The sequence below is a fragment of the Manis javanica genome, chromosome 10 (assembly GCF_040802235.1).
Source record: "Manis javanica isolate MJ-LG chromosome 10, MJ_LKY, whole genome shotgun sequence".
NCBI classification, from domain to species: domain Eukaryota; kingdom Metazoa; phylum Chordata; class Mammalia; order Pholidota; family Manidae; genus Manis; species Manis javanica.
Window position 1 is genome coordinate 26935069 of NC_133165.1, and position 14772 is coordinate 26949840.

At 54.5% G+C, this 14772-nt stretch overlaps 1 protein-coding gene and 1 long non-coding RNA gene across 5 annotated transcripts in view; one reads left to right on the top strand and one right to left on the bottom strand.

Annotated features, from left to right (window-relative positions):
* Nucleotides 1-6478: 6478 nt before the first annotated feature.
* Nucleotides 6479-8272, top strand: LOC140844022 (uncharacterized). The gene is made up of 2 exons (XR_012122094.1): nucleotides 6479-6639; nucleotides 7819-8272. It is a non-coding gene; the product is annotated as an uncharacterized lncRNA (long non-coding RNA).
* Nucleotides 8273-12926: 4654 nt separating this feature from the next.
* The window catches only part of CARD11 (caspase recruitment domain family member 11), a 100583-nt gene continuing 98737 nt past the window's right edge, over nucleotides 12927-14772 (bottom strand). For all 4 annotated transcript variants that reach the window (XM_037008198.2, XM_037008182.2, XM_037008191.2 and 1 more), the window contains one exon: nucleotides 12927-14768. In XM_037008198.2, the coding sequence (XP_036864093.1) occupies nucleotides 14564-14768 (205 nt within the window). In that variant the 3' untranslated portion in view covers nucleotides 12927-14563. The remainder of the gene's footprint in view (nucleotides 14769-14772) is intronic.

Genomic DNA, 14772 nt, shown 5'->3' on the forward strand with positions numbered 1-14772 from the left:
GAGTCTGCACGCCCTTCCCCCAGGGTGAACCAGGGAGGTTAGAGGTCAGGGAGCTTGGCTAGATGCTCCATTCTGGGTGCCCAGGGTCCAGCAGGGTGAGTGTGGGGCCACTGACTGCTGAGCCCTCTTCCTAGGGACCAGCATGAACATCTGATGCCCAGATGGGGGTGTGGCAACTTCCAGATGCTGCCAAATGCTCTGTGGGGGTTGGGGGAATATGGGTCTTGTAAAAAGCTTTATGGTTTTTATCATTACAGAAGTATTATGTGCTCATTGCAACATTCAGAGCTATGCAGGACAGAAGAGAACATCCCACTCCTGCTTCAATTCTGCTGCCCAGGGATAAGCCCTGTTCACAGTGTCCATCGTCCTGTACCTCCCAGGCTGTTCTGTGCACCCACAAGCCTACGTACTGACACATACATGTGTTCCATGCTTGTGTTCCACATAGACTTACAGCCGGCTTCTACCATGTTCTGGTATGTCTCAGACATTTTTGCATTGGGACACACGGGTCTGACTTGATCTTTTTCACGAGTCCCAAATTCCGTGGGTTGCATTACTGATTTGCTCTGTGACCTACTGAGTTTGTCATTTTGCTCAGCTTTGGGGCTACTACAAGCAAGGCTTCAGTGGGGCCCATGGACACAGTCAGCGTGCACATGGGAGAGCATTGCAAGGGTGCAGAAGCTAAACTGATCTGTGACACGGGATTCCAGAGCTCCCTTCTTTGCAGGATGAAATGGGTGAGTGCTCAGCAGGGTGTTAGCACCAACGCGGGCTGAGCTTTCTGACTGTGGGTAAGGGGTGTGCTGCCTGGGCCCAGGATCTCAAGCCTCCCCTGGAGCCTGGCTGGTGGGAGAACAATGCACAGCTCTGGGAGAACAACAGACCCTCCCCTGGCTGTCAGGGCGTGAGGATTAGATGCAGAATAATGCAGTCCCCGATCAAACCTGCAGCTGTAACTCAGGCTCCAGACGCTGCCAGCGCCATAAATTTAGGCGGAAAGTGCAGTTCTAGCAGTTTGTGAACAAGAGCAGGGGAGGCCGAGTGAATTACAGCCACGGAGGAAGCAAGGCCCCCTGCCCGACATTGTTAGCCAGAGCCAGGGCTTAATGAAATTGAACTTTAATTTATATCCCATCTCACAGCTGAGGGGTGGGTGGGGTGGGCCTGGGCAGAGGTGGGCTCAGCCCTGGGATAGGGGCTCCTTCTTGTGGGTGGGGGCTGATGCCAGTTCCTACAGGAGGGAATGGTGGGCACCCCAGGGTGGTATCTGCTCTCCAAACTTGTAAGGTCCTGCCATCAGGGTGGCTTTGGGCAAGTTGCAGTGCCTCTTTGAGCCCAATTGTCCCATCTGGTCATACCTGCCTGCTCAGCTGTAAACCTCTGGCAGGCTCCGTGACGGGAGGGTCCCTATCCTGCCCCTTCTGGACCGGGAAGCCTCACCAGGTGCTGGGACCAGGTGTGCAGGAGATGTTGGGGAGGGGAGGGCTAACAATTCTCAGGCTCTTTAGGAATCCCTAATTTACCTCTTCTGGGTGTCTGAAAAATGACACATTAATAGCCTGCAGCTGCTATTGTCATATTAAAATAGTATTTTCAAGGGCTTGCTAATCATGGGGTGCCCTCCCTGAGGACATCTGTGTGGTGTCTACCTCTCTGCTGGATGCACGTGTCACACACATGCTTTGGGGGCCGCGTCGCAGGCTCAGTGCTGCAGGGTGGGGCAGCCTCGGTTTCCCCTTCTGAGCTGGACAGGAAAGAGCGCCCCCTCCCTGGGCCTTCCGCCACTCAGCAGGTCCTGCTTCTGAGCGCCTGGTCCTCAGTGGAGCGGGGTTCCCAGGAGCTGCGAGTCCTCACCGGCAGCGCGTGGGAGCCAGCAGGGGGCGCACCACCAGGACCCACCCCAAGGCCAAGGTAGAACAAGGGTCTCCTTTGGGCCCGGGGAGGAGGGTGCTTCACAGAGGACAGGGGGCCGTGTGGGAGTCCTGGGAGCAGGGGTCCTGGCGGGAGGCCTGCACCTGGCTGGGTGGGGCTGGAAGGAAGATGCCTTCCCTGCAGTGGGATGGAGAGGCAAGGAGATGCCCCAGCCTCTGCCACCTGCCTGGGAGGCCGGGAGCAGCACTGGGGCCTCCCTGTCTCTCCCCCTCTATGGCCCCTGTCAGGGCACCTGGACGTTCACCGGCCCTGCCTGGGGCTTTGTTTGTGGTCCCGGCAGGGTGGGTGCCTCAGCTCCAGGTCCTGGTAGCAAAGCAGGCGGACGGCCTGGCTCCTGAGGGTCTGTGGACCCCTCCCACCCCGTGCCCTGCCCATCACTCACGGAGCCACAGCAAACCCAGTCACCAGGCTGGCTCTTCCAGGGTTGGGGAGGGATAGAGGATAGTGGAGTTTTGGTGGGGGACAGTGTTGCCCCAGGTCAGGACTTGTGGGTACTGGGCAGCAGGTGGCCGGGACGGGGCAGGATGGGCCCTGGATGGGCTCCAGCACTGGCTCTGCATCCTTCTCCCAGAAGCCTTAGAGGGTTTTTAATATCCCTGATTCTTTCTATTACCTTCTCAGGGCATAATTCAAACATAGAAGACTCCTGAGAGCAGCAGAATGAACCTGTGCGTACCTGCCTTCCAGCTCCACTGGGCTCCATTTCCCATGCAGGTGTTTCCCTGGGATTTTGTGAGAGAAGCAGACCATGGTGGCTGTTGCTGGACCCCCTTCCCATGTACCCCAGTCCTTTGCCTGCCCCTCCCTCCTGAGCAAGAGCCACATCTTGGTTGATTATTTACCTGCATTGTAAGAATTTACACCGTGGCTGGGTGTGTACATAACCATGAATGATATATGGGTATTGTTTTCCAGGTTTATACAACCCATGCCCATTTTACAGTTGGAAACACTGAGACACTTGTTCAAGTTTACACAGTCTTGAGTGGCACAGCCAAGTTCAAGCCCTGTTTTGGGGGCTTCAGTGACCACAGGGGGCCTGGGAGTGAAGTTTCTCCTCCATACAGGACACCCTGGGTCAGTGTGAATGATGCTTGATTTATTGGTGTGGCTTTTAGGATCTGGGGACCTTCTGGGCAGGGTCAGGCCCCAGAGGGCCCAGGTCACCTGCGGAAGGAGGAAGCCAAGAAGGGCCCACCCTTTTGGCTTCTTGTTATTTTGCAGAAGGGAGATCAGTAGCTCCTAGCTCTGGCAAGCTGGTTTAGGAAGCCTGTGGCCTGGAGGTGACAGGAGGAGGTCATGTCTCTGCAGAGCCAGGGAATACTTAATCCTGGGAGATTTATGTCACTGAGGATGGCAGAACACTGGGTCAGGGGAGCAGGGTCCCAGGCGCCTCTCCCTGTTGCTCTGAGAAGCAAGTCAGTGACCCTGAAGGAGAGAGTCTGTGGGGGCCTGGGTTTGGGGGAATTTGAAGAGGTGGGGTGTGTTGGGGGGCAGGTGGCAGTCACAGTCTGGAGGGAGCAAGGCCACCAGTGAGGATGAGGGTCAAGGAGGAGAGTTGGGGTGGGCTATCTGGTCTCAAATGTGTGACTTGTGATTGAGAGCCCACCTCCCCCCATGTGCCCCACCATGGACCTGACTCCCCACACCCCAGTGTGAGCTGACACATGTGCACATACCCAGTTGCATGTGTGTACACCCACCCCAAACATCTGTGCATGCATGGACCTGAGCACATACCCTAACACACACAAACACATGCACATGTGCACACCTGAACGCTCAAGCACCCAGGCACACACATATGCACACATGCATACAGGCACATACTAAAACGCACATATACATGTCCCCCCACACGTGCACAAACCCAAACACATGTATGCCTGTACACACTCATGCACAGCTTACTGAAGTACTTCTACCACCAGAGGGTACTAGAGGTCTTCCCAGTCTGGAGACTAATGCGCGTGCACGCCCATGCGTGCGCGCATATGCACAGAGTGTGTCAGAAAAGGAAAAAAGAAAGAAGCAAAGACAGAGAAGAGAGGATCCCTTGAAAAATATAGCAGCTGATGGTAATTTAAGCCACCAATGGCTGTGAGTCTTGGAGACTAGCGGTGACACCGTAGGAACGGAATGGTGCCAGGTTAAGAGAGATATTTAATGCTTTCCCTCCCAGATCAGTAGGCTGCTCTGAGATTCTCCCTGATGTGCATGCCCCACTGCGTTGACCCCTTCTCCAGGTTTTGGACATCTGGTACACCCCTCCCAACTCTTCTCTGCACAACTAAGAGCTAAAAGGGGGCGGTGGGGACAGCATATTTCTGATGGCAACATGTCTGAGTCTTAGCTGGCCATCCTGCTCCCCAGCTGTGACCGGCAATGCAGGAAGAAATTGGTCCTGCAAATGATGTTGTGCACCCAGGCCAATTATGCTGTGTGCTGGGCCCTGAGCCCTACTGGGATTCCAGCTGTGCCCTGGCTGATGCTCCTGCCGCTGTTTCCCACCCGGCCCTGAGGGTGCAGTGCCGCGCAGAGCACCCAGCACCTCATCCCTTGCCCTTGCTGTTGGACAACCGGGACCAGTGTGAGCTGTTCCTGCTTGACTCCTTTCCTCCCTCTCATCTGGTGCAAAGGGCAGCCGCACCTGGGGGGTTGTTTATTTTAAGCTGTCAGGGTCTCAAAGGACAAGGAAAGATGGGCTTTCCTGAGGTGAGTTCTGGGCCAGGCCTCCCAGGCTTAAGCTTTGTTTGAAGCTCCTTGCTGCTTAGGGACCCTGACTGCAAGCCCCCAGCCACGCTCAGGTCAAACACATACCCTCAGGGTCACTTGTAAGGATGGAGGGAACTCTGCTGTGGGACCCCCCAGCCCTTGCCAGGGCCTGGAATCTAGAGCATGGCCACAGTGGGCCCTGGGTCCATCCTAAACACTTCTCTGCACCCCAGACCTTGTCTCTGTCTCCTGTGTGTGGAGGCAGGGCCAGCCTCCCTGGCCCCTGTGTGGCAGTACTTTGTGCACACCCCAGACTTCCTAAGTTTGGGGACAGAAGGATGAACATGACCCAGTTTGTGTCCCAGGCAGATCCCTCCACCTGCAGTGCTTGGCCTGGGTCCTTGGACAGAATCCAGGGGATCCCGTTTTGATTGGAAAAAATTACATCTTCATTTTTCTAGCTCCTAGTCAAAGTTAGTTTCCTTCCATTATGAACAGAGGCCATGAGCCACAGGGGTGTGGACACTGAAGTCACTGTCCTGGGACTTTCTCAGCAATGGAAATGGGTGTCTTCATATCTCACTGTTCATGCTCATCACAACTTTGAAATGTTGTCAGCGGTTATCCCCGTCACTGCACCTTGCTGTTCAGTCTTGTTATAATGCATTTGCAAGAAACACATCAATGTCCAGACTTTACTTTTTAAGTACTTTGATAACTGTATTTCAAACTGTAAACAAAAATGGTTTCCTTTGCATCCTATGTGTTATTTTATGCATTTAAAAATGTTCTTTGGAGCGGAGGTATCTCTGGGCTTTCAAATGCCCAAGGTGGATCATACTGCAAAACTGTGGAGAGCTGCTGCTGGCTGGTTTGACACCAGTGGGTGTGGGCCCAGACGACCAGTTAGGGGTGACCCAGCAAGCAGGCTGGGGGGAGCTGGAGAAAAGTGGGTGTTTGAAGGCCCGTCAGGCTAAGCTGGGCATTGTGACTTCTAGCTTATGACTGGTGGGATGTTGTGTTCAGAGCAGGAAGAGGGATCAGTTTCAGGGGAAAAGTAGCACATTTGCTTGGTTTTGAACATTTAATTTGGGCACCTCCAACCTGAGAAGCCAAGGGGACCTGGCTGCACCAGATTGCCATTGACCAACAGTTGAGCTGGGATGCCAGTCAGGGGTTCCTTGTGTGGGCCCTGGGTGGCACCTTTAGCCGGGTTTTATGGTCTCACTTTACAGATGAACTTAAGGGTTACAGAGAGTTTTCTTAGAGCTCAGATGTCCCTATTCTATCCCCAGGACCCCTTATCTCCCAGCCCACAGAGGCCTAAAGACCTTCGCTGTGCAGCTGTATGCACCTGAGCTCAGCTGTCACCAAGCTGAACTGGCCTTGGGCTGGGCGCCTGGGAGGTGAGAGCCAGTCTGGAGCTAATGGGCTTTTACTTGAGGTCTCTGCTTCTCTCTGTGCCTCCCTCTCTCTCTCTCTCTCTGTCTCTCTCTCACACACACACACACACACACACGCGAAGAAGCAAACAACTTCACAGCCTCATTCCCACATTCATGTCCATCAGACAAGCTGGGGAAGACATGTGGTGTTGGTCAAAACAAGATTGGAGCCGAAGTGACATGTGATGGGAAAGAAAGAAACTCTAGCCTTCAAGATTCATTTCCAGTCAGCCCCACCAGCTTGGAAACTTTCAATGCAATTTTTAGACAGGCACCTGGGGTTTCACAGCAGCCTATGCCGAGAGGGGCGTGAACTCTCTGCCCCCTCATTCACAAGCAGCTAATTTTAGTATCTAAACAAACCAAAGTCAAAGCCCTTCTCAGCCATCTCCCGGCTCCCAGGGCTGCGCTTTGCCTGCACTGAGCCTGACTTCCGGCTGTGCCTGGCAGGGGAGGGCAAGGCCAGGCAGGGACCCCAGCCAGCACTTCTGGGAGCAGAGGGCTTTGCTGGCCCCGGGGGCAGCGTGGGACCAGCACGGTGAGTGGCCGGGGGAGAGGACAGGGAGGGACTGAGGCAGCCCCACCTGCCCCTCAGTAACTGCGGCCTCTCAACACTACTCCCTCTCCCTGGGGACCTGGGCACAGCAGTCTTCTTGAATTTTGTCTAACCTTGACCCCTACCCCTAGAGGGAGCCTGCCCCAGGGAAGCCCTGAGTTGCTGTGAGGCGTGTCCTGCCTGAGGTTTCCCTCTTCCTGTCTCTGCTCTGCCCCTTCCCAGCCTTGAGAACCCTCTGGGCCTTAGTTTCACCATCTATTAAGTGGGGGGTGGTGTCTGCTACAGAACATGTCTGCACTGGGTTTGGAAACCCTGTGTGTGAAGCAGGCACACTCACATTCTGCAGGGTGGGCACCCTCTGGCTGGTTTGAGGTCCTCTCTGAGGTCGGCGGTCCAGGGGCCTCAAAGTGAAGAGAAAGGGCAATTCCTGTCCAGCTCACCTTCTGAAGCTCACACGTGCCAGTACTAATGGAATGTGATGGAGAATCCATGTGAGAGCAGGAAGGGTAGCCTGCATGGGGCAGCTCCTAGTCCCACGGCAGCTCCTCCCGTTCATTGGCAGAGATCTGATAACAAGAGGCCATGTGCTGTGGGGAGAGGGGGATGGGGGGAGCTGCCAGGGTGGGGGACAGCGCTGCCAGGGTGGGCCAACCGCATCCCTGACCCAGGCTGCAGCCGGGGAGGGCTTTGCCCCCTTAGGAGGAGCCCAGCTGGGCCCAGCTCCCCAAACACCCCCATGAGCCCTGTAGGTGAAGGTGACCTCTGCATTGGGTTTATGACTTTTTTTTTAATGCATAAAAATTCAATGAAACAATTGGATCAGGAGAAAAGTTGTGTGAGCCTAGGAAAGGTCATGAGAGGTGCCGTCGCATTCTGCCCTTTCCCCAGCTGCCTCCTCAAGCCGCCAAGTGGAAAATTACCCCTGTTATGGCTCTCTTGGATTTTTTTCTTCTCCAAAGGTTAAGGCCATGAACAAAGTGGGAATTATAGGGCAGGGAGGGCCTTTGGGGCCTGTGGGAGGGGGTGTGCCTTCCCATCTCCACCCATGACCTCTCTCTGTGGATAGCCAGCCCCCAGCCCCACCTGCCTGTGCCTGCGGATGCTCAAAGTCCGGGAGGGTGCCTGACACAGGCTGGTCCAAACAGATCTCTCCCTCCACAGGGACCTGGGAGGACAGCTGGGAGCTGGTCGGTTGGCTCTGAAACATGGAGGCCAAGTGTATGATGAGTGACTCCCAGACAGACAGTGAGAACCTGGCCTGCTGGAAGGCAGAGGAGACGGAAGCAGAGGCCCGCAGTCTGGGGACAGGCAGACAGGCATGCTGGTGAATGTCCCACAGCCCGCTCTCTGGGGGCAGAGAGCCCTCATTCCTGACTTATGCTAATTCCCACGCTGTGAATGTACCACTGCTGGCTCTGGCTGGGCACCCTCAGCATGCCCACCCTCAGTGCCACCCACCTGCCTTCGTTTCTGGTGGTTCTCCATCCTACACGGCCTGGCTGCTCTCTGGCTACAGATATTCTCAGTGCCTCTGAGGATGTGACCCAAGGGCAGTCTCTCAAAAATATCTGAAGCCAGGAAACACAGTCTGGCAACCAAAAAAGGAATTCCGAGATGCGTATTTCTTAAATGTTATGAAGCAAACACATTGTTCACACTAACACTGTAAAATATGTTCTTTTTCCCTCCCACCGACATCTCACCACAGCTGCTTCCTCCTCTCTTGGAAAACTTCCCCCAATCTCCACCTCAGTGCTTGCCCAAGGGCCTCTCTTGCTCTCACTGACATAAAAGCCCTAAGAATGGGAATGGCAGAGCCCTCCTCAGAGGGTGAGGCATGTGGAAAGCAGTTGAGCAGGCCCACAGAATTCAGGGGGAGGGCAAGGCACCTCATCACAGACCCCTCCCTCCTGTTCTCTTGAGTCAACTGGGATAGGCTTCTGTACCTGCTTCAGGACCTTCACACCTGCTGTTTTCCCTGCTTGAATGCTGCTGCCCCACATCTTTGCATATGTTGTCATTTACTTGAGGCCCTTGCTCGAATGTTACCTTCTCGAACTGGCCACACCACCTAGACAAGCTCCCGTGTCAAATGCTGTAGTTTGCTCCCACCATGACCAGTCCTTTTCTCTGTGTTTGAATGACAGTGTGCAGAGGCCTGAGATGGTTTTGTGACTTGGTATCAGTTAATGAGACACTGGGGAAGGACTACTGGAAGCTGCTGGGAAAGGCATTCCACCATGATAAAGGATAGACCCTTTCTTCTTGCTTTGGGTACCAGAATGTGAGGATGTGATGCTTGGAGGTACGGCAGCCATCTTGTAACAATGAGGTGACTTGCCCAAAGAGGAAAGCCAACAGTTCTCTTGAATAATCAAAAGATCTGGTAAGACAGGGCTTGTTTCCTATATGGCACAAAGCCATTGGGGCTGACTTCCAACTGTTCTTTTTAGATGAATTATGTGCTTGCCAATTTGCCATTGTCCCCACCTGTCCCTATCGTATTATTCTGGTTCACTTCACTCATTTACATTTTTGCTGGAACCAGGGCAACTCTAGGGGCCTTGCAATGACATACATACCTGTACGTCCATCCCAGCAGCCAGACAGTACCCAGGCACTGGGGGTGAGGGGTGGATTAGACAGACTTGCTCTCTACCACCATAAAGCTCATAGTCAAGAGGTAAAGATAATCAAGAGGGTCATTCCAATGTGGGCTGATGAGGGTTGTTGAGACAGGGGTGTGTACCTCAGCTCAGGACAAAGAAGGCTCTCCTCCCCCAGAGGAGACAGTTCAGCTGACACCTGATGGACGAGCAGTTAATCAGGCAAAGTGAAGGGAACAGCATTTCAGAGGAGAGGAACAGCTTGTGTGAAGCCACATAAGCCAGGAGAAAAGCAAGAGGATTGATGTGCTTAGGTGTGGTTATGTGTGGTATGTGTGGCATGGGGATGTCCTGGTCACCCACTGAGTGACGAGGTCTGCCTGGACCTGTGAGGCAGCTGTGGGACCAGGGAGCAGTGAACAGACTCAGGAGGGACTTGAGAGTTTAGTCAACAGGACGAAGTGACTGAGGACGTGGTGACACACGTGTGTGAGAAAGACAGAGACAGAGACAGAGACAGATAGAGACAGTGAGAGATGGAGACAGAGACAGAGAGATTGAGAGACAGAGACAAGAGGGAGACAGAGAGAGAGATAGAGAGACAGAGGGAGATAGAGACAGAGACAAAGAGTGACAGACGCCTGGCACCCAAGTCTCTGGCTCAGTGACCAAGTCAGGGGGTATGGAGGGGCAGGTTTGGTGGACGAAGGGGCAATATGGTTTTGGGCCTCTGTGGACTGGTGTCCCTGAGGATAGGAGGAGGGCTCAGTCTGTAGCTCATGGGGATGGAGGGGTCCCAGCACTACACGGCCCCCACCCCGGGAAGGAACCAGAGCTCATGGACCATGCACACCACTTTGCAGCAACAGGCAGCCCCAATGTCAGGGTCTCAGGGCCTGGAAGTGTAACAGGCCATCTGCTGTCCCTGTGCATTGGCCCGGATGGAAAGGCCCTCACCAGAGCACCAGGCATGGTGCCCCAGGTCATTTGGACAGGCCCAAGGTGGCAGTGTGGCCCGTGCCACCTAACCCGCGAGGGGCAGGGACACTGGGCAAGGGTGCCAAGGCACAGCCATCACCTGGAGGCAACTCAGACACCTGTCACCACAGGGCTGGCTAGAGGGAGGATGGCATGGCCAGACAGAAGACAGGCTGCCATGGAAAGGAACACGGGAAGAGCCCCAAGCTACATGCTTCAGGCACAGAGAAGCTGGTGGCAGGGCAGTGTGAAGACTGTGCCGCCCACCATGCAGCATGGGGCAGGGGCTGTCCACCCTGTCTGTGCAGGGGGCCCAGGGAGAGGGGGGTTTTACGTGGATGACCTTTGAACTCTGTATTTTACCTGTTAGACCCCATTCCAGATTACAGATGGCAGTGTCCTGCGAAGCCTCTCCCCAAGGTCCCAGCTCTGTGCAGCTGGCCTGGGGGACGGCCAGGCAGGTGTTCCACATTTGTGGCTTCGTTCAATCTGGTGACAGCCCCACACAGTCGGGATCGTTCTCAGGGTCTCTCTTCCTGCGTACCCCAGCCACACCCGGCAGCCTGGCAGCCAGAGGGAACATGTGGGCCCAGGACACCAAGCTGGCCGGTTCGGGGGTGGGGGGTAGGGTGGGCACTTCCGGTTGCTTTTGGTTTGGGTTCCTGGGGTTTGAAATTGAAACTAAAAGCCAACACTTAGCCTCAGCTGGTGCAGGTCCTTTTCTGGAGATTTCTCTGGTTCCAGCCCCAGAACACGGGGTCCAGGCTTTCTGGAAGTTGTCGGAAGCCCTGAGGAACTCTGGGTAATAAGAGGGGCTGGAGCAGGTGCTGGGAGCCGGTCTCCTGTGGGGCAGCCCTTGCATCCTGGTTGACCTTGACAGGACTGCCAAAGACAAATGTAGAGGAGGGAGCGAAGCAGGCCTGGGGGAAGGACACCAACCTTACAGGAAGGGAGGCTCTCAGGCAGTGGCTCTGAGGGCAGCATGGTGGCCTGGTGCCAGGGCTCAAAGGTGGTTCCCTCTAGGGGCCTCCCCGCCACGGATGCCTGGCTGGGTGGAAACCAGGGCCTGCTCCGCTGCTGCTGGGGATCGAACGGGCTGCCTCAGCCAGAGAAGAAAGCCACGTCCTTTTAGTCTGATCATCCTGCAACCAAGCCAGTCACTGCCCTGGACACCAGCCACTCGCCAGTCCCTGGGAGAGCAGGGGAGGGGTGTGACACCACTGCCAAGTCCCCAGTGGCACCTCTGAACTGGAAGATTCGTGGACAGCCTGAGTTAGCAAGTCGCCAGCTCCCAGGACCTTTGCCAAGTTACTTGACCTGTTTTCTCTTGCATAAAATGGAGAAGTTGTGGGATCAGTATGTAAAAGACAACTGACCAAGTGTTGGCTCCGGGCAGGAACTCAACAAGTTGGGCTGGTATTTGTCTCATCCTGGGGGTCACAGGACCCTTTGGGCATCTGGGGAAGTTGTGATTTTCTCCCCAGTGAAGTACTGCTCCACACATAGAACACAGTTTCTGGGGCTCTGAGCCATGTCTGCGGTCCTTGGAGGGAGGCCAAGCCATCCTCTCTGGTGTTATCAGCCTGGCACAGGATCCTCTGCAGAGCCTGGGGCCCCACTGGCCGTCTCAGGCAGCCTTGCTCAGCTCTGCTCTGGGCTGGCTCCACAGGAAAACCCTGATGTGCTTGCAGCCTCTGGCGCGGTAACTCGAGCCACAGTAGGCTCAGCAGAGAGCGCTGTGCTGTCCCTCACCACCCAGTCCCACTCAGGCCCCTTTCCTCCCTATCTCGGGGCTCTTGGCAGCTGATAGAGCCAGGAGCTCCAGTGCATGATGTCAGGGGGCTCCTCTGAAGTCTTTCTATGGACTGACTCCCCGGGTGCCCTCGACTTCACGGTTGATCCGGGGAGCCACCCAGAACACAAACCTCATTCCTAACCCTCTCTTCCCACCCTGTCTTACAGCCATATATATAACCGTGCAGCTCTGCATTCTGCAGCCTGGTTAAAATGACTCGGGAGGAAAAGACCCCCACAAATTCAGATACCTTTCCCCATGCCTAGCCTCTCTTTGCCTCTCCCTGACCCCACCAACCCCCAAATTAGATGCAACCTGCGAGTCTGGTTATTCTGCATAAGCCTGTGATTCCCTAAGTTAAATAAATAAATAGAAATAGATCAGCAGACCTTTGGATCTGGGGCTCTTCTCCAGTGTCGTCTGTCCCCTTGGCTCTCAGTACTTTACAAGGAAGTGCCGTTTCTAAGTGGAAACACAATTGCCTATACTTGGGGAAAATTTATTGCTTAACTGAGAGCTCTAACAAGATGGAAGCAGACAATCTTCCAGCTCTCGTGCCTCCTGTGGCAGCTCATCTGGCCCCGAGTAACCACAGCTGGGCCTCAGAATCCTGGCCTCTCCAGACCCAGAACATACAACTTGTTTCTGGGGGCGGTTTTAGAGAAAGAAGCATTGCCCACTGGCTCTTAGAGGGATCTTTTTTATTAGTAAAGGTGTCATTGTTCCTGACAAACTCGGATCCTGGTGGCACAGAGGTGGGTCATCACAGAGGGGAGCAGACCAGGCCCCTTCCTAGGACTACTCTCTTCCAGCTCACACTTCCTGGAGCTTTGTGGTGCCAATTTGACTTCTAAGGGCCAAAATGCTAGAAAATGCTACAGGACATGCAGTTATTTTTTTAGATGAGATTATTTAAGAGGTTTTTATTCATAATTCGTATCTTAAACATGTGGCAAAAACCTAGCAGAGGATCAACTCATGCCCATGGGATTTGAAACTAAGGGTTGCTCCTACCTCTGTTAGGAATTGCTTCAGGCCCCAAGTAACTGAAAACTGATATAGCCATTTAACACAAGATAAAAGTTTATCTCAGCCTCATGTAAAGGAAACCCAAGCAGTAGTCCTGGGCTCTGAAGCGTCATCAGTGCCTCTGGCTCCTTCTGTTTTTCTGCTCCACCATGTACACTCTGGGTAGGGTTCCTTTAAGGTCACCTCAAGATCCAAGACAACTGCTGGAGCTCCAGCCATTACATCTGTATCCCAGGCAGGAAACTGGAAGGAGGGCTGTTTATCTGCTTTGTCTCTCCTCTAAACTTGCCTTATATTTCTGTGATTACTGCAGCTATAAGGGAGGCTGGGAAATATGTCTTTTAGATGTGCACGCAGCAACACCCACAGTTTCCACAAACACAGACCTCAACTGGACCTACCAACTACTGAATATTCAGCATGGTGCCAGGTGACCTGGTCTGCTTTGGAACCCCACTGGGCTCAAACTTGGAAAGTCTACATTAAGGGGGCATTAAGAGTGGTTCTAGAACCCACAGGGCCTCTGCTGTCTGCTGTGGAGGGCAGCTTCTGGGCAGGGCAAGCAAACCCCCAGAGGGCCTCCTGCTTGTGCTACCTCATGAACTGAAGGATGCAGTGAGGCTGTGTGTAGGAAGACTCCGTGCACAGAGTGGAGAACATGCAGGTGAAGAGCTCAGTAAGGCAGCCTACTCAGGGTGGGAGTCAGAGGTGCAAGGGGCATAAACAGCAAGACCTCCCAAGCACCTATGAAAAGCTAGGTCTTTCCCAGAGCAATGGTATATTTTACCATCCAAATCATCATGCATCTTAACCAATGGGGCTGCTATTAAGTAAAGGCCAAATTCAGGTCTAATGAGGACCATCCTCAGAGAACTGGATGTACTGTCACCCTACCTCCACTCTACATGTGACACAGGGTCTGAACTAAGCTTTCTGGGGTGGTTTGCAGGTCAGGAAAGTGGCAAGAAATGAAAACACCTGCAAACTAGTAAATTTAAAAAAAAGGTTGAAAACAAGGAAATAGAGAAATTTTAATGCAAGAAAAATAATAGCATGGCATGCCTCCCTTTCCACCCTGATCTGTCCTGCCTGGGAATGTGCATATTGTTGTGTCCTGAGGGCCGGTGGTGCCCTGGCATTCAGGGTCCTTGCCCTCCACAGCACACTTGTTCCATGCGCTACATTCAGCTGCTGCTCTGGCTCCTGAGGGGCTGCTCAGGCCTGGCTTTGTGTCCTTTGTGGGCCCTGCCTCCTGCTAATGCCAGCAGGGCAGGACGACTCAGCAGGGCCAGCCCTGGGGGGACAATGACCCCCTGCTCCCTCCTGAGTGTGTATGTCTCCACAGCTGCATCCTCCCCATGGGGCTCCCTGGAGGGGCCCCATAACTGGGTAGGAGAGCCCCTGGGCTAGGGCAGCTCTGTGGGCCAAAGGATGCCGTCACTACACTGCCGGGGGTCCAGACGCTGCCCCCGAGTCCCGCTGGGATGCAGGTGCGTGCTCACAGCTGGTCCTCGTCCACCCACACCGTCTTGCGCTGCTCCTCGCCGATCTTGTCTTTGATGACACGAAGCAGCTCCTCCATGCTGCCCCACATGTCGGCCTCCACCGTGGCGTACAGGCAGGGCAGGGCCTCCAGCTCCCTCTCCTTCAGCCGGCACAGGCGCAGAAACTCCTCCTCGGTCTCGGGCCTCGGCAGCACCTTCCTGT